The 25,977-nt window shown below is 43.3% G+C and overlaps 1 protein-coding gene across 1 annotated transcript; it reads left to right on the forward strand.

The window, feature by feature from the left end:
* The first annotated feature begins 1,035 nt into the window (after positions 1-1,035).
* LOC139373684 (E3 ubiquitin-protein ligase MYLIP-A-like) lies at positions 1,036-24,844 on the forward strand. The gene is made up of 7 exons (XM_071114527.1): positions 1,036-1,311; positions 2,546-2,736; positions 14,108-14,293; positions 19,215-19,412; positions 19,791-19,955; positions 21,044-21,473; positions 22,889-24,844. The coding sequence occupies exons 1-7, from the start codon at positions 1,225-1,227 to the stop codon at positions 23,102-23,104; spliced, it is 1,473 nt and encodes a 490-aa protein (XP_070970628.1). The 5' UTR covers positions 1,036-1,224; the 3' UTR covers positions 23,105-24,844.
* The last annotated feature ends 1,133 nt before the right edge of the window (positions 24,845-25,977 follow it).

The raw sequence follows: 25,977 nt of genomic DNA on the forward strand, positions 1-25,977 counted from the left end.
CAACAACATAGAGACAGGTTGTAGGCCTATACCTAGCTCTAGCCAACGTACAGGAATAGACTGCTCACTGGGCACACGGCAAGGGTGTGTATTGGGCAATAACAATGGGAGATTTTTGCATTAAACATTCAGATGCTTTTGAAAGTAAGCACAGAAATAAATGGTTGGGGTGCACATAGTCCTCTACTGCTGCTATTTCTGATCACTAGCCTATTTCAATGCATTATTAATTCATATGCAGCTCTCAACTTACAACTCAAGCCACTCTATACCAGCTATTTCCATGGATAGTCAACTCTTATCAAGCAGGTGAAAGACCCATAGACTTATGAGAGGTCCAACGAGCTGCACACTCTGGAGAAAACCCCAGAAGGGGGCGCCTCTGTTGTCCTCATCATTCATTGTAGCCACGAGATGGTCTCGTTTGAATATGGTATGTGCTATTCGGACTCCTTGGGACGTCCCTACCACATTGAAATTTAAATGGTTAAGGTAAGGGTTAAGGTTAGTTATAGGTAAGGGTTATGGCTATGGTTAGGGTAGGGGCTTAAGTTTGGGGTTAGGACAGGGGTGTTGAACAAATTTTGCTCTGGGGGCCGCATTCGGTCTTCAAGGAGATCTGGAGTGCCGCACTGAAAATATTTTATATTTCCTTGACTCTAAATAGTCAAAAATGTATCCTCTATCCATCATGTTTTGAATGTTCTATTCTCCCTGACTGTCTACTGATTATTGGCGGGCTGGACAATCAAGAAACTGTATGAATATTTTTCCATTATCATTTTTATACCGTTTCGATTTCGTTGTAGTTATTTTAAAGGTTTTTGAGTTCGTCCACCACCGGAAAAAAAATCACAATTATTTTATTTGTTTTACTCAGCCGTACTGAACCATCTCACGGTTTGACACCCCTGGATTAGTTTTTAGCATAGGGATGTCCCAAGGATCCCGGATTGCACTAGCCGTTTGGATATGACGGTGATCGCGGGTGCAAGCCTCATATGCTAAACGCATTGTAATTGGCTGCTTCGGAGTAGTCAGTGCTTTGCATAGCAATTCATTGATATAGCTTACTGCTGGTAGGGAGTGTTTGGCTGCCACACGAAGTGAGAGGGTTTGGAAAGTGGACGAAGGTTTGATGTAGGGTCTCAAAAGAGGAATACCGTGGTTGTGTTATTATTTTAAAAGAGGTATAGACCAAATATAAAATACTAGACAGACAAAATGCTTTGCCATGTTACCCGTCCGGATTCGGTGGTTATGGAAGTGGAAGTTGATTCGAAGGCGAATGGTGAAGACTGTCTGAATAAGGTAGATACTCATTTTAATTCTTCCTTTTGTTATTTTTCTGTTTTCGGGTTGTTGTTTATAGGTTATTTTTTAGGTTATATATACATTTGTCGAAACACAGTGAAAATTGTCCTGCAAGTGCACATTTTTCTGTGGATTAAATCGCAACACTTTGTCAGCATGAACGTGTTTTTTTGTTGCCGAGATGAGAAATCCACATTTTGATGTTCAAAGTTCCTGTTTATTGTTAGATTTTCTGTCGCCAGGATCAGTTCTCTCTAAACAGCATTGTCTGTCACTGGATATGTATGCTACATTGCCACACACAGCGATACAAATGTGCTTCCTCAATCGTGCAACAATGTTGCTTTGTTTGGAAACAAGTTGGCTACATTTTCCGTAACAAAGAAAGAGCCCACAATTTTGACTTATGGTACAATTCAACTCATGATGATTGAGTTGGTGATTTTCGAAATGAGTATGAAGGTGCCATCTGAGGGAGTTGCTTCCTGGTAGTCTAGTCGCGAGGAAAGTATATGGCTTTGTCAAGCAAAGGTTACTTCAGTTCATGTTGGTCCCTGTGCATGCTTAGCAATGTTGTGTAGCTTCAATGGGTGTTCTCACGAAAATAGCCTACTGTTGACTTAATTAACCTTGAAAATCCAATAGTAGTCTACCACATTGCAATAATCTGTTTTTAGATTTCATAAATACTAAAGTTGTTACATCAATTATCATGTGCATAAAACGTTATGGTGCCAATGACGTAGGCCTAGTCATCAATCCGTAAACATGTGAATTTGTCAGAGGGCCTAATCGTTGTCTTCTAATGAGTTCTAAATAAATTCGAAGATCCTATCTCATATACACAGCGCGTTGACATGTCCTTTGAATCGGTATAGTTATCTCCTCTGGATTTCGGCTACACTTGACGTTACATAACTCCGTTCCTTTCCTGCTGCTAGTGAGAGGCGCGTGGGATGCGCTCGTGATGAAGTTTATTACCGCGGGAAAAATATCCACATTTATTTCCCACTTAACTGCTCCCACCGGCTTTACTGCCTTGATATTGATGTATGGCAAATGCAAAAATTATAATAAAGAAGCATGCTAAACTGTCTCATATTTTCTTGAAGATGCTCCGTAAGCTTCTCGGCCTACACAAACTGCGGTTAGGTAACTTTGGTTTTACTATGGTTTTTACGTTGTTTTTTCTTCTTCTCCATAACTGACTTCTTCCTCTCTTATTCCAAAGGTGTGTAGGAAGTTGGGAATCATAGAGGTGGACTACTTTGGCCTGCAGTTCTCGGGCAGTAAGGGAGAGAACCTGTGGCTCAACCTGAGGAACAGAATCTGTCAGCAGATGGACAATCTGACTCCCTGCCGACTCAGGCTTAGAGTCAAGTTCTTTGTGGAACCACATCTCATACTCCAGGAACAGACTAGGTATGGATGTTGTATATGCACACAGACAAAATTCAACACCACATGAGCATACATGCATATTTAACCATCTCATTACAATAGGCATTCTCTTCCTTCCCTGCATCATCTTGTTAAAATGAGAAAAGGAGAGAAGGAACATAGGGAAGTGTATTACTTACTAAATATACATATTACAACATAATCTCTAACTCAACCATTCAGATTCCAGTCATGCACTATAGGAGGAGGAGGATCAGGGGGAAAGAGAAACAACCAGATCTGTCATAGCCTGTGAAGTTAGTTGTGACTTCCTGATTCGGCTGTACAGTGAGACGGCCTACAGTAACCCCGCAGCACACAGGGTTACTACAGGTCATTGTGGCGCGGAGCCGGGCAGGAGGCAGTAAGGAAATATGATCTCTGTAGAGGTTCCAGACTCCTTTACCGCTGCCCCAGGGTCCCTCTGCCTGGCCCTGCCTGCTGAGAGCTACACCCCCCCCCTCCAGACATCCCATGCTGGCTCTCATTCAAACGAATGATGACGTGTGCTCACTTCGGTTTCTTTTGTCTTTCGTATACTTTTTCTCATTCGGGAGAAGTGTCCTTATTAACACTTTTGTTGATGTTGTACTTTTGCCATGGTTTCGTTTGTCTTGGATTTTTACAAAGTCTCGAAGGACATCTCAAAGTTGTAACTTTGTTTAGATGTTAGAAGTGCTTTTTACTACAAACTCTGAAATTTTTTTTGAGTTGAAAGAACAAAAAAAAACCTTGTTTTCATAGTTTTTTCAGACACCAATGTAAAAGGCTTTATTTAGTGTAGTTTTCTCATATAATATGCTCAATTAGCTCTGTGTTCCGTCAGCCTCATTTAAAAAATCATTCTTCCTCTCTTACACAAAGACTGTAATATAAATTAACCAGAGAAGAAATTGCCCAGTCTTCTAAACTTGTTGAAACGTATCTCTAGCGAAAGGCCTGACACACCGACTTCTGGCTGATGGATAACAGGACCTTTGGAGTCTAGTTTAGTTCTCTCCTCCCAGCCCTTTAGAGGTCCTCTAGTTAGAAGTCTCCATACAAAGTAACACATCCTAACACGCTTGATCCTGACTGAATCTTAGGCTGATTGCACATGGGACCCTATTCCCTATAGGGGCTTTGTTCATAAGTAGTGCACTAAATAGGGAATAGGGTGCCATTTGGGGGGACACATGCTGCTTTTTTGACTGTAACACCAGTGTTACACTAGTGTATACACCCTTATGTTATACTAGGGAAATTGTTTCCATAACTAGGGCTGACAGTGAGGACTTGTGAAGAGTAGAATTAACAACCTCGGTGTAATCAAAAGATGCTTTGTGGGTTAAAGTCCGGTGAGCCATTGTAATGTAAATGCAAGCTGAAAAGTACCAGTTGCCAGGCTTTGTCCCCAGGTGAGAGCAGGTCCGCTGGAGCCATGGCCCAGTGAGTTACGGGTGCCGAACCGCGTAGGTGGAAACTGAAAAGTCTGAGCCTTTTGGGTAAAACACTGGTTTAAGTCCTGTATGTAAAAAGGTGTGATGCGTCCGCACTCAAAAATATGTTGTAAATCCTGTATGGAAATGCACCAGCAGAGAATCAACTCAGAGCTTCTCTTTTGCGGTTACTAATAGGGTGCTCTGCTCTCATTGCTAACCCCACCACCCCCCAGTAAAGTTTTGCATGCAGCATTCACGTTAATATCATCAGATATCTTTCCACAGCTGTAGGACAGATACGGTATCATTAAAAGTAGATTCTAACCCCAGGCAGTCTGCCAGGGAAGGCATCTGATAACATGCTGTTAGAGGAGAGGGAGTTGTGTGTGGGGCTGAGCCTCTGAGCTTCTTAGCTCCTCTCGCTCTCCAGGCAAGGTCGGCCAGTAACTGTTCATTAAACTGAGATCTATCCCTCTTGCCCCCCTCCCAGCTGTCTCGACTATAAGTACACACTACCACTCCCTCCCTTGGAGGGCAAGTCCTTTTTCCTTTCATTGTCTGTCTTTGAGTATTTTTATTTGATTTATTTTAATTTCAGTAAAGTCAGTGAAGAACAAATTCTTATTTTCTATGAAAGCCTAGGAACAGTGGGTTAACTGCCTTGTTCAGGGGCAGAACGACTGATTTTTACCTTGTCAGCTCGGGGATTCGATCTTCCAACCTTTCGGTTACAAGTCCAACACTCTAACCACTAGGCTACCTGCCTCCCCAATGGACTTTGTGTGTCTTTAAGACTGGACAGCAGCGTGCATGTGCAGTTAAGGGGAAGAAAAGGGGAGTTGACCAGGGGGGGAAAGGGGAGTTTACCAGGGGAGCTAAGGGGTGAGGAAGCTAAAAAGCAGTCTTTCTGAGGACAGTTTTAGGGTGCGTGCACACGTCGCAGCGAATGTCGATCTGCCATTCGGCACGGTGTGTTTTTAGGGACCATCCACCGGTAAGCGCATGGCTGCTGACGACTCTACATGTAGAATCGTTTCTCAAATTACGTCTGGTACTCTGTTCAGAGGCGCTAAGTCCTCTCGGCCAGAAAACACTATTGGTGTGTCTGCTATTGGAAAATGTCAGGACCCATGGCAGTTCATCCACTGCTGACCTCTGGCAGATTAGGAGGGCCTTTCACAGATGGCGAGGAGAGAGGGTGTGTGTGGAACCGGGGACAAGGGGAAAGGGGAGATAAAGATGTGTGTGTGTGTGTGTGTGTGTGGGGGGGGGGGGGGGGGTATAGAGGGAGGGGATGGTAATGTGTGAGTCTTAGTTAAAAGTAGCAAAGGTTTTGCGCACACACAGTTGTGGTGGGTAGAGCTCGGCTCAACAATTATTTTTGACCCGCACGCTGTTACTACCAGATGTAGAATCATTTAAAGTGGTTGAGGATGGGGCCCCATCTCTCGCTCTCTCTTTCTCTGGATGGTGTTCAAGACAATGAGGACCAGATTTTCAGATGGGAAAGAAGGGGCCATTTTGACTTCTTCTGCATCTTTCTCTAGAGAACAGGCCTGTGTGAACCAGTGTGGTGATCTCAACTCATGGAAACTCTCCACACTCATGATGTATATTTCTGTTAGCATGCTGTGTGCTCTCTACTCTCTGTTCTAGTGGTGGTATTTGTGACTCAGTGGTTACTGGAAGGTCATGTCTCTCTGTGTTGAAAACAGGTCTTTGTTCCCTCTGTGTGTGTGGCAGGGAGCGAGATGAGCAACAGTGGTACGGGAGGCCGGCAGGGTTCCCTTAAAGCCTTCTGCTTGCTTTGGTTCAGCTGGCGTCTAGCCTACATTTTGGTGCGCATCAACAGCCGTAAAAACTCTTAACGTCACAATGTCGTCATGTGCCTTAACCCTCTTTGTGCTTTCACATTTCCCCTCGTTGGGCTACTGCTGCTTCCCTCCGCCCGTCACTCAGACCACAAACGGACAGGCTTGCAGGCAAAAATGGATACACTCGTAAACACACATATTCGTAAACACAGATACAAAACGCATAAGTTGGTACTCATAGTGAGGGCAGAACATCTTAGTAAGTAGATGTGGAATGTGTGAATGTGTCTCAAATCACATTTTGTCACATGTGCCTTATACCACAGGTGTAGACCTTAGTGAAATGCTTACTTACAAGCCCTTAACCAACAATGCAGTTTTAAGAAAATACCCCCCAAAAAGTAAGAGAAATGAATAGCAAATAATTAAAGAGCAGCAGTAAAATAACAATAGCGGGGCTACATACAGGGGGTACCAGTGTCGAGGTAATATGTACATGTAGGCAGAGTTATTAAAGTGACTATGCATAGATAATAACAGAGTAGCAGCAGCATTCCAGAAGGAGGGGCAATGCAAATAGTCTGGAGAGCCAGTTGATTAGCTGTTCAGGAGTCTTATGGCTTGGGGGTAGAATCTATTTAGGAGCCTCTTGGACCAAGACTTGGCGCTCCGGTACCGCTTACTGTGCGGTAGCAGAGAGAACAGTCTCTGGCTAGTGTCCCTCTATCTCTTATCTGCATGTGTTTTAGTCTCTGTTTGAATCCATTGGCTTGGTCTGATAGCTTCAAGTGTTGCACTGTCAGTTGGTGCATGAGAGAGAGACCACCGAATAGTTTACTAGTGAGGGACACCTCTTAGAAACTAAAATAAACCAATGGAACGTGCTCAAACTAATATCCACCAATAAAACAGAGTGTTCTTGGCAAGTAACAGTGCTGGGTGGTGACCTGACCCAGGGGCCAGGGGATTTTCCAGCATTATAGGGCACACACACTCTTAAAACGTAATGTCCTGGTACAGGAAAACCTGTGGGTAGTAACAGGTGTGTGTACGAAATGTCCTTAGTGGGTGCAGACAGACAAGCTTGGCCCTCCGAGAGCCAGTACACACACACCTATTTCTCTCGCCCTCTGGTGGATTCGGCACACATAAAATTAAAATAAAAAAAATCTGGTTACATAAGCTTGGCCATTTACAGAATCTTCACTAAATCCTGCTGCTATCCCATTATCCTTGAATAGTTAAAAAACAGTTTTTACCAGAGACGCCCGCTCTATGCCAGACATGGGGATTATTAAGTGTGAGGTTGAGTGTTGGAGACATCAGCTAGTGTGCGTTTACTGTTTTACAGTTGACTATTTAGGCATCCCATGTTTCTGTGTTATAATAGACGAGGAGTAAAACCCTAAGGTGCAGCTAGCCACTCCCAGGAAACCGTGATCCATTGTAGGGTTTAACCTGTGTGTGTGGGTCTAAAGAGATTCAGTAACACACGCACTTTCCCACATTTAAAGCTTTCTATAAATACACACACGGCTCTTGTCTGTAGTACTGGCTCAATTTGGTCCGATTTCTGCAGTTCCTCTTGTCCTCCCAACATCAAACAAAACCCCCCATCCTGATCCTGTAGCTTTGAGATCTCAGAATTTCTCAGCTCCGCTCTGCCCCGGTAGCTTCTTAAACACCCCGCCTGGTCTTTGACCATGGCTTGAGGCAGCCCTGTGTGTGTACACTGCACTGACCAGATATGGGCAGTTTAATATCTACTTCTGCATTTGGTGGGTATTTCCAGAGAAGTAGTAGACTTCCTATTTGTTTTAGAAGCTATTTGCTCAAACCACAACCATGTCCCCTTTTTATTAAACTTTCTGACATTTCTATTGGTTCAGAGATTGAGTTGGCCCCATAGAAATATAATTATTAGAACGTCAGTTCTGTTCTAACTCTTTGGTTGAAACTTGTCCCCCTCAATGAATGGTGTACTATCTGCATCATTACCCCTCACTAGCCTGAAGGTAGTGTGTGTTCCATGCTTGTCTAAATGAACATGTTTTCCCCTTGTTGTGCAGTGTTTTAGCATTCTGATCAGGTCAACAGTTGGTCGGGGGGTTAGCTATCCAGAGGGCACAACCATTAACAGACTTAATCTGCCATGAATAGGAAAAGGAATGTTTTTAGTGCCTTTCCCATAGAAATAGAATCTCTTGAAGGGACTCGGAGCCCCTAACCCTAGCAATTTGACAGGTCAATTCAGCTAATGCTGGGTTCAGAATAGAAGGAAATTATTAAAGGGGCAGTGCAGTTAATGCGATTTCCTTTTTTCTGTTATGAAATAATCTGAAATTGTGAAAATGACGATAATGCATATATGGAGTTCTATTTTAACGTGTTTTGTTTTTGAATGGCAGCAGCGTGCATTCTTATGGTTGTGTTACAAGTTGAGGGGATGCATTGCCTCTCAGAACGCCGTTAATTGAGTCAAGGTCTTGTTGAATTGATTTGTTACTGTATCTGTCTGCTGTCCACGCTAATCTAATGTGAATTTCGTTATCATAGAGAGGAGATGGAGGAGGAATTGCAAAAAAGTTTGATAGTGTACTTGAATTTTTATTTGGGTGCAAATGCAGGTCGTCAGATGTTTTTCTGCTTTGCAACCCAACTCCAACAGTTTTGATGTCCTCCCCCTAAACCTGAGGAGAGCAGTTTGTATTATCCAGATCTGCCAACTCCAGATGTCTTTGCCAAAAGTGTCTGTCTTTACATGTCTGCTGAAGCAGAACGTTCTAGATATTTTCACCACCAGGCAAATGTTTTTCCCTGACGTTAAGACCATTCGTGTTGTCACAGCATTGCAGCCAGTAGGATTAGTTGGGGAGGCAAGATGGTTGTCACAGTCCCTGTCCCCCACCCAGACTTGTTTAACTTTCCTTTTAATTTCTCTGAACTCAAGTAGCCTTCCCTCATATCTGGTTTGAACCCATAATATTAGTCCCTGGCCAGGAAGGATGGCTGTGTCAGGCTCTGGGCTTGTGTGTATGTGTGACTCCTGCCCAAAGCGCCCTGGCTCAGCCTGGGTTATGTTTAATTACCCTTCTACAATCCGTTAATCTGGAACACACTCTCCCCTTAACCATTTAGCTTACAAACTACTTCTTTGTTCACCTCAAAATGGCAGTTGTTGGATTCATGAGAACTAAATGTTTCTCTTGTTTATTTGGTGTTTTGTTTCCCCACTTTTTTAACATTTTCTTTATTGCTCTCGTTCCGTTGGTTAAACTATTTGATTAACATCCTTGTTGTGATGTTTCCATTGAGAGACTGTAAAACTGGTCCCTGGACTGGGGTTACTAGAGTTCGTTGACTGGGAGTTACCTCTAGCACACAGCTCTGGGCTGTGTTATTTGTTACTTCTACAAACCACATTGTTTAGAGCCTGGCCCTGTGAGCTCTGAAACTGACACTTCTCATTGGCTGACACGGTGCAGTAACTAGGCAGAGGTTTATCATTTCATTTCACAGGGACATTTTGTTCTTCTGGAGACAGAGCTCTGTGACTAATGTCTTCTCTCTTACTACTGAGAGAAGTCAAGTTGAAACAATTATTTTATAGGCCAGGATGGTAAGAAGAACAAAAAGTTTCACCAAATTGCCCTATAATCTGTGATCGGCTTCTTTTTGAGAATGTTTATTCTGAAATAAGTTCATTAAAAACAGTTAGCCATGTGAACAAGCAGCAGCTTACACTGGCACTCCAGTCCCCTGTTCGCCTCATTTAACACTTGATTTACTTTAAAAAAAAAAAAGGCATCTCAGTGGGTGGTCCAGGTATGTCATGACATAGGTAGGTATAAAGACAGGATGTCAGGAAAATAGATTTTAACACACAAATCTGGCAAAAAGATGAGTGTGTGAAATGCACTACATTTGGGGAAATCCTTTAAGTTAACTTTGACAATCTAAAACTCCACAGGGCTGCTCTCTCAAAAACAGTAGAAATGTCACTAATAATTCCCAGAACTAAGCAAGTAATCCCTCTTCTCCTCCTGCATCTTCCATCTGTCACAGAAAGGGAGCAATGACCCATATTCCTCCCAGCTACGGCCGTGCCAGGCTACGGTGCACTTTAATTGAATTATTCCAGCTATGTAATGAAGTGTTTAACATTCCAGCAGGAGAACAGATTACTTTGTTAGAGCACCCACTGTCATCTATTGCCCGGTGTGTGTGAACAGTAAATCTACCATGCGATCCCTTGGTCTGAGAGCAGCCGTTCCGTGCCCCCGTTTTTTTTCCCTTCATCAAGATGACTGTAGTGAATGTCTTAAGAGGCTTTATTCTTCCCAGTTGTATTTAAACTGGGCTGGTGGGGGGGTCAAGTATTTTCTTCTCCTATATTAGATTCCCTATAGGCTTAATGGGAGACCCCCTGCTGTTTTGTCTCTTTGGCCTTCTCCCTTGAAAGACAGTGGGCAGCGGTGCGGAGATGTGTCTGGGTAGGGACCAGTATGTTGTGTGGGCAGGGAAGTGACTGGTATGGTGTTGGCAGTCTGGGCACCTCTGGACTGTAATGCTTCTCTGTCCTGATGCAGCCTGGCATTTCTGCCCTCCAGCCGCTGTAGGAGTTAAAGTTAGAGCCGTGAGCCTGTCTGCACCGGTCACTGTCCTGCACAGTGGATAGTCAGACCAGTTTACAACCCCTCCACATCACCACCCTCCACAGTCCACATCAAAGCACTGGGGGAGAGGGGGAGACACTCACCCTGCTGCCCTGGATGTCTACCTCCATAACGGGGTGCTGCTTCCAGAGCCTCCCTCCTAGTCTCTGCTCTTTGTCTCCCAGTGGGGTGTGCTATAGGGCCTGACAGGGGCAGACTCCCCTGATAGAGGAGCTCCCACATAACCAGGAGCCAGGCTCAGGACACCCCCCAGCAGACCCACAGAGAGTTGTCAAGCAGGGATGGATGAGAAATCATGTGTGCTTCAACGACCTGGAAGAGCCAAGAAAAAGCATGTGAGGAGTTTACTCCCATATTTTTTTACGCCTGTATTCTCCTCCTAAAGGAAGTGGACAAGTGCACACTAAGTGGCAGAAGGGTAGAGAATTGGGATGCAATGTTACACTCTGTACAGACTTTGCACAGGCTAGACTGTTGAGGGGTCAAGCAGGGATAGATGAGAAATCCATGTGTGCATCAACAACCAGGAAGAGCCAGGAAGAAATAAAGAGTAGGAAGGAAATCATTACAGTACTCTGTGCACACTAGACTTGACTGGTTCCTGTACAGTATATTACCCCATGTAGGCCATGACCTTGTAAACACCCACCTAGTATTGCACTTCTTACTATGAGGAATGTTCCAGATACTCTATATACCCAAACATGGTAACCTAGCCCATGTTCTAAGCATAGATTAAACCACTCTAGAGTGCAGCATTAGATGGGGGGGGGGGGGTGATAAAGGAGGGGGTCCTTTTCAATTTCCACTGGGTGGTGAGGGAGAACAGCCAGGCCAGGAGGGCCTGTGGCCTATAGTAACCCCCAGGTAGTCACAGCCCTTTGTTTCCAACTGGCCAGGTAGCAGCCTACTGGTCACTGTGCTGCTGCTGGACCTAACACAATACAGGAAACGGACAGCTGTGTGTACTGTTCCAGCTAGGGCAGGAGCTGCTGGGAAAGGGGGCCAGGGCTGGGACTTTCTGGAATAGATCTACTTGGGCGGTTTGTTTAACACCATCTCAAATGGTTGTTTATTATGCCCCTAGAGCTACTATTGTTTAGATCTCCTTTATTGTATGGTAATATTCCTCTCAATTCTTGTCCTGATGTGATTCTTCTTCTTTTGTGTATCTGCTCCCTGCTAAAGCCAAGGGGTTCAGAGGAGGCAGGAAGACTGAGTGCCAACCAAGCTGTGTTCCCATGCCCCCTCTCCTGCCCATAAGGCACTGGGGGCAGGATGAGACCAGTCAACAGTACATCTCTTTTAAAGGCACACTGTCACACATTCTTACTCGGTGGGAGTGCTATTTTCCATTGCTTTGTGTTATGGATGTTGCGTAGTTCTGTGTTATTAATTTGTACAGATTGCCTCTGGTGGTGGTATGCCTGGTTATGTTTTACAGTACTGTAAAACTTCAATTAAATGCAGAGACTCATAGCTGTTTGTCACATTTAATAGCCGGGCAACGGCACACATTTCAGCAAATAAACACCTGTTTCAAATATACACCGGGTCTAAATGAATTGTTTACAAGGTTTGGTTTCGAATTGTTATATTACGTAATTTAGTAATGAGTTGAAAAAATGATGGCAATCTGTTTTTATCGGGGGTGAAACTTTCACCGAGGCGCATCCCCCCCCCCCCATTCTGAAATTTAATTTTGCCCCCCCCCTCATAGTTTTATAATTGGAATGTGATACAAAACAAGGCAATGGTGTGCTTTAGGACCATGCGGCTACCTCTGAGCAGTAGGGTAGGCTGTTTATGTCCCCCCCACCACTTCTAAAACCAAAGTTGTGCCCCTGTTTGTTATCACCAGTAAGAAACTGCTAGCCATTGGCTGCTTATAGCTGATAACTGCTAGTTAACTGGCAAGCACGAAAGGTCAACAACTTCGGGAATTCAGACCACCAGAAATGGGGAAATTGCTATTCTGTCAAGCGAAAGTTGGTATGCCTCCATTTCGAAGAAGAAAAAAAAAAGAGACAAATAAATGTTAGTGTGTAAATGATAACGCATTGGTGCAGGAAATGAAGAAATTGATTGAAATGCTGGAAGTGAATGCTGCGATTAAATTAACTACGCAAGTGAGCAAAAACTGTGTGCATCAAGGAAATGGACACCTGGCTCAAATAGAAGCCTGTCTCTAAGTGCCTGTTCAGTGATTTAAGCAAGTAAAGGCCCGGGCTATTTTTTTATTTCAGTTTTATGGTATGTGTGAGAAAAACAAGAAGGCAGTCTGGTTTGGTTCACCCCAGTTGAATTCATCCCATCTAAGGGGGTAGAGGGAGGGAGGGAGGGTTACCTGACTGGTTTGTGCTAGTTTTCAGTTTAGAGACTAGACCACTCTAGTTCACCCTCCTTTTGATGGGAGAGAATGAGTCCTCTGTCACTGCCTCTGTCATATTACTAGTTACTGTTTAACCCAGGGTTTCCAAAACTCAGGGAAAGCCTGGTTTTACCAACCATAAATACAGTCCAGGAGAATAGGCTTTTCCTGTTGAAAGTGTTATCATGTCACATAGGTCAGATGGACCTTGAACTTCTAATAATTTGCGACATCTCTGAAAGTAATAAACAAGAAACAAAGCTTTCGGTGAAAACAATGAAAGCCACCTTGACTCTGGTTGTTTTGTATTTGGCTCGCCGCAGCCTAGTGTTCTGCACACAGATCTACAAAGTCTTCCTTGTTTTATCACATTTTCCCCTATGCCCCCCCCCGCCCCCCCTCCACACTTTGAATTTGCCATAATAACAAGCGTTTACCGACAACCAGGAAGGTCCCTTACCTTGCCAAAAGAACAAGATTACAGCATTGTGTTGCCATTACATTGACTTAGCCCCGTCTTTGTGGGCTTGTGTTGGTATTTAACGGGAAAACATGAGCCAGGCAGAAGGGATGGAGGGAAGGATTGAGGGATGCCTAGGCTAAATGGTGCTATCGTACCCAGACCCCACAGTGTTACATCACAACAGCAGTAGCAACCTGGCTGCTTATCGCGCCGCAGCACACCACTGGGGTTAGTGAATAGACAGGCAATGCAGAAGGTGTACAGGGCTAGCTGCTGCTCCTCTGAACACTATGATAATGGCTATAGAGCTCTGTGTGTGTACACTGCACTCTGCCACCATGATGAGAGCTATGGAGCAATTAGAACACCCGGACTGTGTCACTGGGTTAAAAGTCAAACCACGTCACACACTGACTGGGAACCGCTTTCACTAATTAGCTACTCTGTGTGTGTGTGTGTGTCTGTAACCCAACCTCTAACCACCTGCTCCATTCTGTGTCCCTCTCTGATCTACCAACCATCACCTGTTTGGTTCCAGGCCCTGTGTACCCCCTCTCCTCCCCAATCCATGTCTAACAACTCCTGCCCCTCTCTCTTCCCTCCACCAGGCATGTGTTCTTCATGCATGTCAAGGAGGACCTCCACAGCGGCCACCTGAGGATGTGTTCAGAGCAGGCTGAGGTGCTGAGTGCCCTACTGGCCCAGGCCGAGTTCAGAGACTACAACCAGAACACTGCCAAATACTGCTACTCTGAGCTGTGTGGGAGCGAACCCTGCCCGGCAACAGTCGACAGGTAAGGGCAGGGGACACCTGGGGATATGTTCGACAATGAGTGTAGACTGGACACACCGATGCTCGCACGCACACACACACACACACACACACACACACACACACACACCCCCGTGGTGTGTTTAAAAAAGGATTTGAGCCTTAATGCTAATTGGTTGGAGTTTGCAGGACATGAATACACTGTTGGAATTTTGAAAGCAAAGCTGCCCTTGACAAGGTTGCCGGCTGGCTGGGTTGGGTAGGTTACTTTCTAAATGTAATCCATTAGTTACTAGTTACCTGTCCAAAATTGTAGTCAGTAATGTAACTTTTGGATTACCCAAACTCAGTAATGTAATCGGATTACATTCAGTTACTTTTAGATTACTTTCCTCTTAAGCGGTATTAGAAGAAGACAAAAATGTATGTTACCAATTGCAAGATAAATCAATGTTAAAGTTTACATAGCTGGCCATAAATGGATGTTACATTTTACTTAATGGGTTGGTTATGTAGGCCTCTTCTAACCCATCTCTTTCTACTACATAAAGTAATATGATTAAATTATATCTTTAGATTAAAAACCAAAGTCTATCAGAATTCCAGTCATTCCAATAAATGTTATACTCTTTGATCTTCAAGAATAGGACTTATAGAAGTATAGATTAGCCAAATTGTTTTACCTGAGCATAACCTCAAAACTAAGGACTTAGCCAGCCCTACTGTGGTGTTTAGGATTTTGTTGTAATGGAGAAATGTAACCACTGTCAGATTAATAAACAGAGCTATGGAATCAAGGACGGACCATCCATGACATCAACATTATAGTTTTAACCATGTTATCAGGCTATACAGTGTTTATTTACATTTACAATGTATACAAACATAGGAGAAAATAAGCTTGTTTTGGGTTCTCATGGAGTGTGACAGTTGAATTAAGCTCATGAGGCATATAAGTATGTAAGTAAGTATGTATGCATGTACAGTTGAAGTCGGAAGTTTACATACACTACGTTGACTGTGCCTTTAAACAGCTTGGACAAATCCAGAAAATGATGTCATGGCTTTAGAAGCTTCTGATTATCTAATTGACATAATTTGAGTCAATTGGAGGTGTACCTGTGGATATATTTCAAGGCCTACTCTCAAACTCAGTGCCTCTGCTTGACATCATTGGAAAATCAAAAGAAATCAGCCAAGATTGTACTTTTTGGAGAAATGTCCTCTGGTCTGATGAAACAAAAATAGAACTGTTTGGCCATAATGAACATCGTTATGTTCAGAGGAAAAAGGGGGAGGCTTGCAAGCCGAAGAACACCATCCCAACCATGAAGCACGGGGGTGGCAGCATCATGTTGTGGGGGTGCTTTGCTGCAGGAGGGACTGGTGCACTTCACAAAATAGATGGCATCATGAGGTAGAAAAATGATGTGGATATATTGAAGCACAAATGGGTCTTCCAAATGGACAATGACCTCAAGCATACAAAGTTGTGTCAAAATGGCTTAAGGACAACAAAGTCAAGGTATTGGAGTGGCCATCACAAAGCCCTGGCCTCAATCCTATAGAAAATGTGTGGGCAGAACTGAAAAAGCATGTGCGAACAAGGAAGCCTACAAAACTGACTCGGCTACAACAGCTCTCAGGAGAAATGGGCCAAAATTTACCCAATTTATTGTGGGAAGCTTGTGGAAGGCTACCCTAAATGTTTGACCCAAGTTAAACCATTTAAAGGCAATGCTACCAAATACTAATTGGGTGTATGTATACTGACCCACTGGGAATGTGATGAAAGAAATAACAGCTGAAATAAATCATTCTCTCTACTATTATTCTGAAAATTTCACATTCTTAAAATAAAGTGGTGATCCTAACTGACCTAAAACAGGGAATTCTTACTAGGATTAAATGTTAGGAATGGTGGAAAACGGAGTTTAAATGTAGTTGGCTAAGGTGTATGTAAACTTCCGTCTTCAACTGTAGCTTGTACTGTAGCCTACAAAAGCCCATTCCTGATCTTTTCCCGCGACCCATCAAACACATTTGGTGTGTCGTCATAGTGGTCTCTGACGCATGTTTTTAAGGAGCAAACTTAAACGTGCCTCTTTTAATGCTTTTTTTAATGCAATGAATGTCATTGAGTAAACACAAGTGTCAAAGATTTTTTTCCGCAAACATCCTTTCTGAATTGAAAAGTAATCCTCAAAGTAAATCATCTAGTTTTTCAAAGGTATCTTTAATCGGACTACAATACTTTAGCTGGTAACGGATTAAAGTTACCGTTATTTTTGTAATCCCTTACATCCATTACTCCCCAATCCTGCCGGCTGGCTTAGTGAACAGATATGGTAGACCGTAATGTTATGGTAGGCTTATGATATGGAAGTATCAAAATCCAGCTGAACCAAGTGCCAGATGTGGTGTTAATGATTCATCCAACATCAGTCATCCATCTAGTCAGGTGCTTCAAAGAGAAATTCCCAATGTTTAAAATTAATCCCGAAACAGATTTATACCTTTAATCATTTATGACCATAATTTACATGAAATTAACTTATGTTGCATTAGCCAGACTTGGGTACCCAAGCTGTGTACCTATTCCCAAGAATCTAATGGTTGGTGCTCAATTCAGTGTAAAAGACAAATTTACTACACCTTAACCCCTGATTTGCTCCAAGCCGTAACCTTGCCTTCTACTTTTTGGATATGAACCAGTCAGTCGTGTGCAGCTGACATAAACATTTGTGCCATGAGAACCGGGTATGAGTTACTCTGGCAATGCAGACAGCAGCACAGTTTGGAAATCCAACACTCAGACATAATTTACAAACAAAGCAGTCTGTTTAGTGAGCCTGCCAGATCAGAGGCAGTAGGGATGTTCTCTTGATAAGTGTGTGAACTGGACCATTTTCTTGTCAAAATGTAACATGTACTTTTGGGTGTCAGGGAAAATGTATGGAGGAAAATGTACATTCATTTCTTTAGAAAAAAAGTAAAGTATAAATAGTAAAGTACAGAAAAAAATGGCTTAAGTACTTTACACAACTGGATAACACCACAACTCAGAGGGGTTGAGTTAAAAGTGTAAGTAAAATTTTGTTTGGACCCTGTGTGCGATTGGCCAATAAAGTGATCTTTAATTTGTATCTTAAACAACACGCGCTCACAAGGTTCCCTCTACGGAAAGAAAGCACCCCCTCCCGTCCCCTCCCATGTTGTCTCCATACACCCACTTGTTTTTCACTAGCAGAGGTAGGTTTGCAATTGGAACAACAAAGTTTGACCCACATGATATCACGCAGTGTGACATGAGCAACAGACGGAGGAAACTTGGGTTGTGTCTGAAATGGCTCCCTATAGCTAGCTAGTGTCAAAAATGGCACACTATTTCCCCATAGGCTCTGGTCAACAGTAGTGCACTAGATGGGGAAAAGGGTGCCATTTTGGACGCAAACTGGATAACACATGGTCACAATGTTCCCTCTACAGAGACACACCCCTCCCGTGTTCCTACCATGCAGCCACTTGTTTTTCTTAAGTCATGAACCAAACCTGTTCAGGCATTGAACTGAACACCTAAGGGACAATTAGAGCTATAGTAGCAGGTTTGAGTTTTAGCCGGCTACATATTCTGGAAACACTCTAAATCAAAACTTGAAATAGGAATAATATTTCATCTGACTTGACCCATTCCTTTAAACAGCCATAAAAAACAGGACTATAACTAGGTGTTAAACATCAACTTATCCTTTCTGTGAAACTAAACCTAAAAGCGCATTCAACGCTCACATCAGTTTCGTTTTCTACCACCAACCCATAAAGCCCACAATAGACAGTCTCTCTCTCTCTCTCTCTCTCGCAGAACCATGCCAGGGAGTAGCACAGCAGCTCGTTGACTGGTTAAATCAACAGTTTGAGAAGCAGCAGTTTGGGTGCAGGCCAATCTAAACTAGGGACTGTTTGTGCAAGGTCAGAGGATGGATCTATCACTGTGTTTACACACTCTAGGGGACACACACTAGGATCCCACCTGAGATCATAATTGGAGGGTAAATGCAGATATCAATGTACTGGGTTAACCAGGATTATATGGACACGATGCTCTCTTGTTAGTGTGTTTTCAAAATTATAATAGCCAATTTGGTCATTTTATTCAGCTCTGTTTTTAGTAATTGGCGAAAGCATATTTCTATTGCACTATGGGTAATTTTATGGAAGTTCTCGCTCCGCCTAATCAAGCTTATGTCTTGGGATGATAACACAGTACAGATATTGGTTGTGTCGTGCCATAATTTTAGCATAGCTGTAAATGCTAAGATTGGAAACAGCTTTCCAATGCCCGAGGAAAAAATGTCATGCATATCATTCTACCATATTGAAGCAATTACTGCAGGAAAATATAGTCACTGTTGTGGCAGTTTCCGAACAGCAAAGCTGTCTGTAAAGGAAAAGTATTGACATTTTCCATTGACAGGACAGACATCAGTGCATCAGTAGCTGTATGAGTAATGTTCATATGAACTGAGGACGTAAAGGCTTAGTCCATGAGTAATGTTAACTCAATAATGGCTCACTTCATACTCTAATTCACACTGCACATATAGTGAGGAGAGAACTACTAGCAGCGCAAGCAGAGGCTCACATTACATTATAGTAACTGATTCCCTTATTATTTGATCAGATTAGGGGTATGATGGGTTTATATTAGAGAATCTGCTCTCTGGGTGACAGACTCACTGCTCAGGCAGCACCCAGCAGTCTGTCACGTTGTTCAGCTGTGTGAAGATGGGATTTCTGTACTGTTTTCTCACAGCCCTCACAGGAAATAAATACAGAATATGAACTATTTGAAGCATGGTGGCTCTGTGTAAGTCTTTGAAGCAATGAGGCTCTGGGTGTGAACCAGTAGTGACACTGCTGTCTCTCTATCCATCACTTCACAGTATCATCTCTAAGCACAAGGCGTTGGAGGGTCAGAGCCTGGGGTCGGTGGAGTACCAGGCCCTGCAGCTGGTGTCCAGTTTGGAGCACTACGGGGTGGAGTGGCACTGGGCCAGGGATGCAGAGGCACAGAGGCTGGCCATAGGGGTGGGCCCGGAGGGCATCACTGTCTGTAAAGAGGACTTCAGCCTGGTCAACAGGTAAATGAAGACTCTTCGGGCTACTTAACCAACTACTCCATCTCTTGTGCAGTCAGCTCAAACATAATATAGACTAAAGTCATATCAGAGCACTTTGTATGTGGGGGTGCACAATATACAATTTACGTTTAATTTAAGTATCTCCTACAAATACTGTGCTTTACTGAAATGTCCATATATATGAAGTGTAATGTCTACCTGATTTATCCCACAATCTTTACCTTTGAGGAAATCTCTTATTGTTCTGAGATTGTCATCATGGAACTGAAATCCTGTAATATTACACAGTATTGCAAACTGTTGTACAACATTGTGTAATGTTACAGGATTTAGTTTAAAGAATAGTTTCCACCTTCAACTTTTCTTTATCCATTCTAGGATCAGCTATCCCATAATCCAAATAGCCACCCAGTCAGGGAAGAGTGTTTACCTGACGGTGATCAAGGATACCAGCGATAGTGTGGTTCTACTATTCAAGCTAATCAGCAACCGGGCTGCCAGCGGACTGTACCGGGCCATCACAGAGACACATGCCTTCTACAGGTGAGGGGACAGAAGAGGATCCACTTGTGGGGAGCCAAAACACAGTCATGCAGTCCAATTATACAGTGCACTCCACATATAGTCATCATAATTGTGCAGTTACATTTGATCGCCAAGTGATCCAAGGTATTATTGATCAAATGTTCCATGATGAAACCTTTTAGGGACTGGCTTCTCCGCTAACTATTTAGTAGGGTTGAAAGGAGTGCTTCTGAGTATAGTATAGAGCTACAAACACTGACAACCACCCATGGGCTGCACTGTCATGCTAATGAATTGACAAAATGTTTATTTACACTACCAACTGGATCATTCTCTCTAAATGGTATTTCTGTCACTTATTCAGCCAACTTTACGGCCCTCAGAATACACGAATGCTCCTAAAGCACTGTAGAGTTCTACTGCCTAGGGGGGCAGCTAACCAGTCAAGCATTTTACTTCCCCATTTAGAAGTCCTGATAGGTCAGGTTCTCTCAATCACTTTCACTCAACATTTTGCTCTGTTTAACATGGAGTGCTGCTCGCTGAATATGCATCCTGAATTACAGTTGTACACATTCACTGAGACTATGCTATGGTCCTTAAGGAGGAAGTTTGTTGAAGCCACTATATACCAATTCCTTTTACATGTTCTTGGTCTGAAGTGATTGATAAAGCCATAGAATGTAATGGTGTTTATATTAATGAAAAAGTGCTTTATTCTTCCTGGAAAATGAAGGTCAGCCATTTAAATTGGCCTACTGCAGAGCAATGAGATTGTTCACAGCTAGGTTATAATAGTCACAAAGATGACCTCTCTAGTGTGTGTGTGTGGGGGGGGGGGGGGGGGGGGGGGGGGTCAGAATTTTTCAACATGTCTTCCCCAGGTTGTGGTGATGGGCTTGTTCTGTACTTGAGCTTAGTGTAGTAACTGTTTCTGGATCAGATTTAGAGGATTTCTAGTCCTTAAACATGATCAATCCCATGTATAGGTTGAGTCAAAGTGGAGAATTGGGAAATCAATTGATTAAATTGTCCAACGTTCAATTGACTGATGAAGAAAAGTTGGATTGACTTCTTGGTTAATAACGTCTCACTGTCTCTTCCAGGTGTGACACGGTGACCAACGCAGTGATGATGCAGTACAGCCGTGACTTCAAGGGCCACCTGGCATCTCTCTTCCTCAACGAGAACATAAACCTGGGAAAGAAGTACGTCTTCGACATCCGACGCACCTCCAAGGAGGTCTACGACTACGCACGCCGGGCACTCTACAACGCTGGCATCGTGGACCTGGTGGCACGTGCGGCGGGGACGGGCGGCGAGAGGACGCCTTTGGGGCACAGTCCCCTTCGTGGCCAGGGGGAGGGGATGGGGGAGGATTGTGGCAGCTGCCAGCAGAGCAGGGCACTGCTGGAGAGACTAGAGAAGCTCAGGGAGGCTCTGCTGTGTATGCTGTGCTGTGAGGAGGAGATAGATGCAGCCTTCTGCCCCTGTGGACACATGGTATGCTGCCAGACATGCGCCAACCAACTACCGGTGAGGAGACTGAGACGAAAGTCAATGCTTGTAAATGATTGAATGTTGTGCATGTTGGTTTTGGTCAAATTGAGAAACAACTACTAGTCAATGAACACTAACCTATGCACCATTTTTTTATGGTTTTTGGTCAAGTCGACATTTGGATGCCACCACTACCATCTACCCCCATGAATACGAAAGCTGTCTCGCTAGGTTTAATGTCTTCCTTTTCTGGTAGTCCTTGGCACAACACAACAAGCACACTCTAGGGTTCTAGCTGTGTAATACCATGAGTGGCAGAGCACAGATTCAAGGAGAATACTTGACTTTTCTCCTGAGTCACTCCCTCTGAGCAGTAACCTCTCTTTCTCTCATATCCATTTTATGACTTTTAAAAACCGATCCAGTATTTTGCTCATGTATGGGTTCAGCTCACCTGATTGGCCCTCCCACTAATCTCCTAAATTTTGCTTGAACTGCCGTCGCAGATGGTGAGTTAGCGGCTGTGGATTAAAGCTGCCGGCAGCAGGCCAGCAAATGTCTATTCCACTAAATCCACAGGGAAATGTGTCGTTTTATGTGGCTGGACCCAAACACAGTGAGAGGAGAGAACTGCCACGCAGGGAGAACATTCCGGGGAGAAAAAAATCATTCCAACATGGCCGCCCCCTTAGCCTTTTCTGAACAGTGTATCGTGGATAATTCCATCTAGTGGTCCTGGGTTGGTTAACAGGCTTTTACATGGCTTTTACATGGCTATAATACATGGCTATTATTCCACTACTCTTCACTGTCACTGACAGACTGGTTAGTTTAATTAGTCTGTTCTGGATGTCTTCAATATGATTCTGAGACTCTGGCTGCCTTGTCCATTCTGCAGCCCAGGGCTTGTGGTTTTGTGGAATGAGTTCGACTCACACGTGAACAACCAAAACACTGTATATGCCAGTGGAGGCTGCTGAGGGGAGGGCGGCTCATAATATTGGTGTAAATGGAATGGTATCAAATACATGGTTTCATGTGGTTGATTCCATTCACTCGATTCCAGCCATTACACTCCATTCCAGCCATCACTATAAGCTGTCCTCCCCTCAACAGCTTCCACTGGTAAATAGGGTGGTGTTTGAACCCTTTGAAGCGGTGTGTGAACCCTTTGAAGCGGTGTGTGAACCCTTTGAAGCGGTGTTTGAACCCTTTGAAGCGGTGTGTGAACCCTTTGAAGCGGTGTGTGAACCCTTTGAAGCGGTGTGTGGATCTGCATGTGCAGTACTTATAGCACACAGTGGTCCAAAGACCGTAGTAACAGTGCCATTGCTTTGACAAACCACCGACAGCCATGTCTTCATGTTCTTTGATATATTTGACCTGTTCCATTTCTGTAACTTAACAAGTGACAGCTAGTCTTATGTTGACATTCAATTATCTCTCCCCAGTTGTGTCCGGTGTGTCGATCTGAGGTGGAACACGTGCAGCATGTCTACCTGCCCACCTGCACCAGTCTCCTAAACCTCAGCAACATCTCCCACGACGACGACAGCAGCCCCGTCCACAGAGCTATCGGTGGGCTAGCATATACCTGCCACACCAAGGACCACTCCAACACCAACAACCACCACGACTCCAACAAGATCTACCAGACTGAGACATAAACCACTCCCCCACTTCCAGACTGCGTTCCAAATAGCACCCTGGCACCCTACATAGTGCTGTCCACAGTAATGCACTAATTAGGGAATATGATGCCATTCCAGACACAGTCCAGTCCCAACACCACGGTTTCTTTGTTTATCACCTTACCATTCTGACAGTGGTATTTTTCCACTGTCGATATTTATTTTTTATAACCAATGATGGATTTGGGATTTTGAATTTCCATTTTAATTCTAGGGTTATTGCCTATTATATTTTCTTAATGGAACTGCAGCTGTTGATTTGATCAGCAGTAGCGGTGTGATCGGATTTATTTCATTTGGATTGTGTTTTTGTTTGTTTGTTGCTCCATATCCGTGTACAGAATGTCAATGATCTATTGGGCTCATAACCTGTAACGCTTGTACAATATGAGGGAATGCTGTGTTCTAGGAGAATAGTAGGCAACGTACATCATCGTTCAGTTGTTTTATAAGTATATTTGCATTTTTTAAGTTTCTTCGTTTTAAGCTTTTAGAATCTCATTTTATGGTTCTAATGGAGTGAAATGCATTTTTTTTGTTCTGTTTCCATGCCAATGAGAAGTTATTTGGGGGTAGGAATCTGGCCCTGGTACAGCACTGCATTCTGATTTTAGAGAAGTGCCCAAAAGACACCCTATTTCCTATGTAAAGTAGTGCACCACTTTTGACCAGTGGTGCACTTTGCAGGGAAGGGGTGCAATTTGGGATGCAACCAAGGGGAAGTCTTGACGATAAGCCCGGTATTAATGTGTATATGAGTGCCAGGGTTCTGGAACCAAACCAGAACTCTGACAGGGAAAGATAAATGGTTGAATCTCCTAGTCCATTCCCAATGGGTCTTATAAAGTAACTCCACTCATACGGAACTCTATGAGCTCCAGACATTCAGCATTCTATCCCATAACAGAACCTTCACAGATGGAGGCCCCAAAATAAGATGCTCCCTGTATTCTTTTACTCAATGAGTGATCTGTGATTATTTATTAGTAAGGCTGTTTTTTAACCTGATCCCAGATCGGCTTGTGTTGTATAACTAACCCAGATTTTAGGAGTTAGCTATACAGCACAAGCAGTTCTGGGACCAGGCTACTGTTTTTCAGCCTCTACTGTGTAGCGGTGTGTGTGCGTCCTTAACTTCTGTTCTATGTGGTCAACTAGGGAGTTCCTTATGATTTGATTATTAAAGGGTACTAGTCGATCTGTCAGTGCAATACGAGCTGCTTTTTGAGGTTTTTTTTGGGGGGGGGGGGGGGTGGAAGAATGAATACACTGTCACTTTACCAAGGAAACTTCACCAGTGTTTTATCCATAGGGTTTTGCCTTAATGTAGCAACACTGGCTTGCGTCTCAAGTGGCACCCTATTCCCTATGCAGTGCAGTACTTTTGACCAGAGCCCATAGCACTCTGGTTGAAATTAGTGCACTGTTTAGGAATAGGGTGCCATTTGAGACAACGACATTGTGTTTTGATATGCATTCTTTCTTTGCACAGACTTTCTTTGTTTTGAAGGTGAGGAATATGTTGTCTTTATTGCTGACACCATTTGGCACATAGTCACTGCAGGGGATTGATTATTTGATCACTTTGTTCAAGTAGGATTTGTTTCTGTTTTCTGAAGCAAAAACTATGCTCTGCAAATGTAGAAAGAACTGTCTTTTATATTGTATTTCTTTGAACTAGAAAAGTATTAATAAAGTTTTTTTTTTTTAAACAAGCATTTGAGTGTTTTAAATTGTATTTTTTGGGGGGGGAAATGTGTTCATTGATTTGATTGGCTTTGATTGTTCTTTCACCTCACTCACTTGTTCTTATTCTCAATGGGGACAGGCACAACTGAAAGGTCAGATAAAGATATGGGGTTTAGATGACTGAGGCTCTCGTTAGTAAAGACTGATGGAGGCTCATAGGGTTAAAAGTTCATGCCTGGCCTGGTATGCCACCTTATTTAATTCATGCTTTTGTTGCCTGTCATTTTAAGTCGTAAATCCATTATGGTTTCTGTGTACTGATCTTGTATCAGAATGCATGTGTTCAAATTGCACTAATGGTACAGTGCAATTAGTATTGATTTATTTTAGGATAAGATTGCTTCACTGTGATAATAGTTTGAAGATCGAGGGGAGGTGACACCATAGACCATTGCAGAGTATTGATCCCTATCTGTGTACATGCCACACACAGTCAGACAAAATCAATGCTGTTAGATACCAAGGGCACTGGTGACTGCTGGAACAGAGGGAGGGTTCAGGAAGACTGAGGTAATTGCTGCTCATCGACAGAGAACCCCTAAGCCTTTCTTTACCAAAAGCCTTAAACTTGCTGCCTTGCTGTCACACAGAAAATGGTGCCTTTATTTCGCCACCTGAATGTCTAGTGACAATCTGCAATATTTACAGCTGTTCAATAGTCCTTTTCAATTAATGATTTATAAATGCCCATTTTGATTCTTGAAGAATATGACTTCAAACCAAGTGGTGGGGCTGAAAACATTTGGCTACCAAACGAATTGCAGATTATGGCTTTAACCCTGATCTTCCTCAGTACAAGCAACAGTGTTCGTCTACAGTGGCTTGCGAAAGTATTCACCCCCATTGGCATTTTTCCTATTTTGTTACCTTACAACCTGGAATTAAAATAGTTTTTTTTTAGGGGTTTGTATCATTTCATTTACCCAACAAGCCTACTACTTTGAAGATGCAAAATATTTTTAATTGTGAAACAAACAAGAAATAAGACTAAAACAGAACTTGAGCGTGCATAACTATTCACCCCCCCAAAGTCAATACTTTGTAGAGCCACCTTTTGCAGTTACAGCTGCAAGTCTCTTGGGGTATGTCTCTATAAGCTT

This window comes from Oncorhynchus clarkii, chromosome 18 (assembly GCF_045791955.1).
Source record: "Oncorhynchus clarkii lewisi isolate Uvic-CL-2024 chromosome 18, UVic_Ocla_1.0, whole genome shotgun sequence".
Taxonomy (NCBI): Eukaryota; Metazoa; Chordata; class Actinopteri; order Salmoniformes; family Salmonidae; genus Oncorhynchus; species Oncorhynchus clarkii.

Excerpts from the sequence above, each read along its gene's own strand:
- LOC139373684 (XM_071114527.1), top strand. The coding sequence starts at position 1,225 with ATGCTTTGCCATGTTACCCGTCCGGATTCGGTGGTTATGGAAGTGGAA. Across the intron at positions 2,737-14,107 it reads ATACTCCAGGAACAGACTAG|GCATGTGTTCTTCATGCATG; the intron begins GTATGGATGTTG and ends TCCCTCCACCAG. Across the intron at positions 14,294-19,214 it reads TGCCCGGCAACAGTCGACAG|TATCATCTCTAAGCACAAGG; the intron begins GTAAGGGCAGGG and ends ATCACTTCACAG.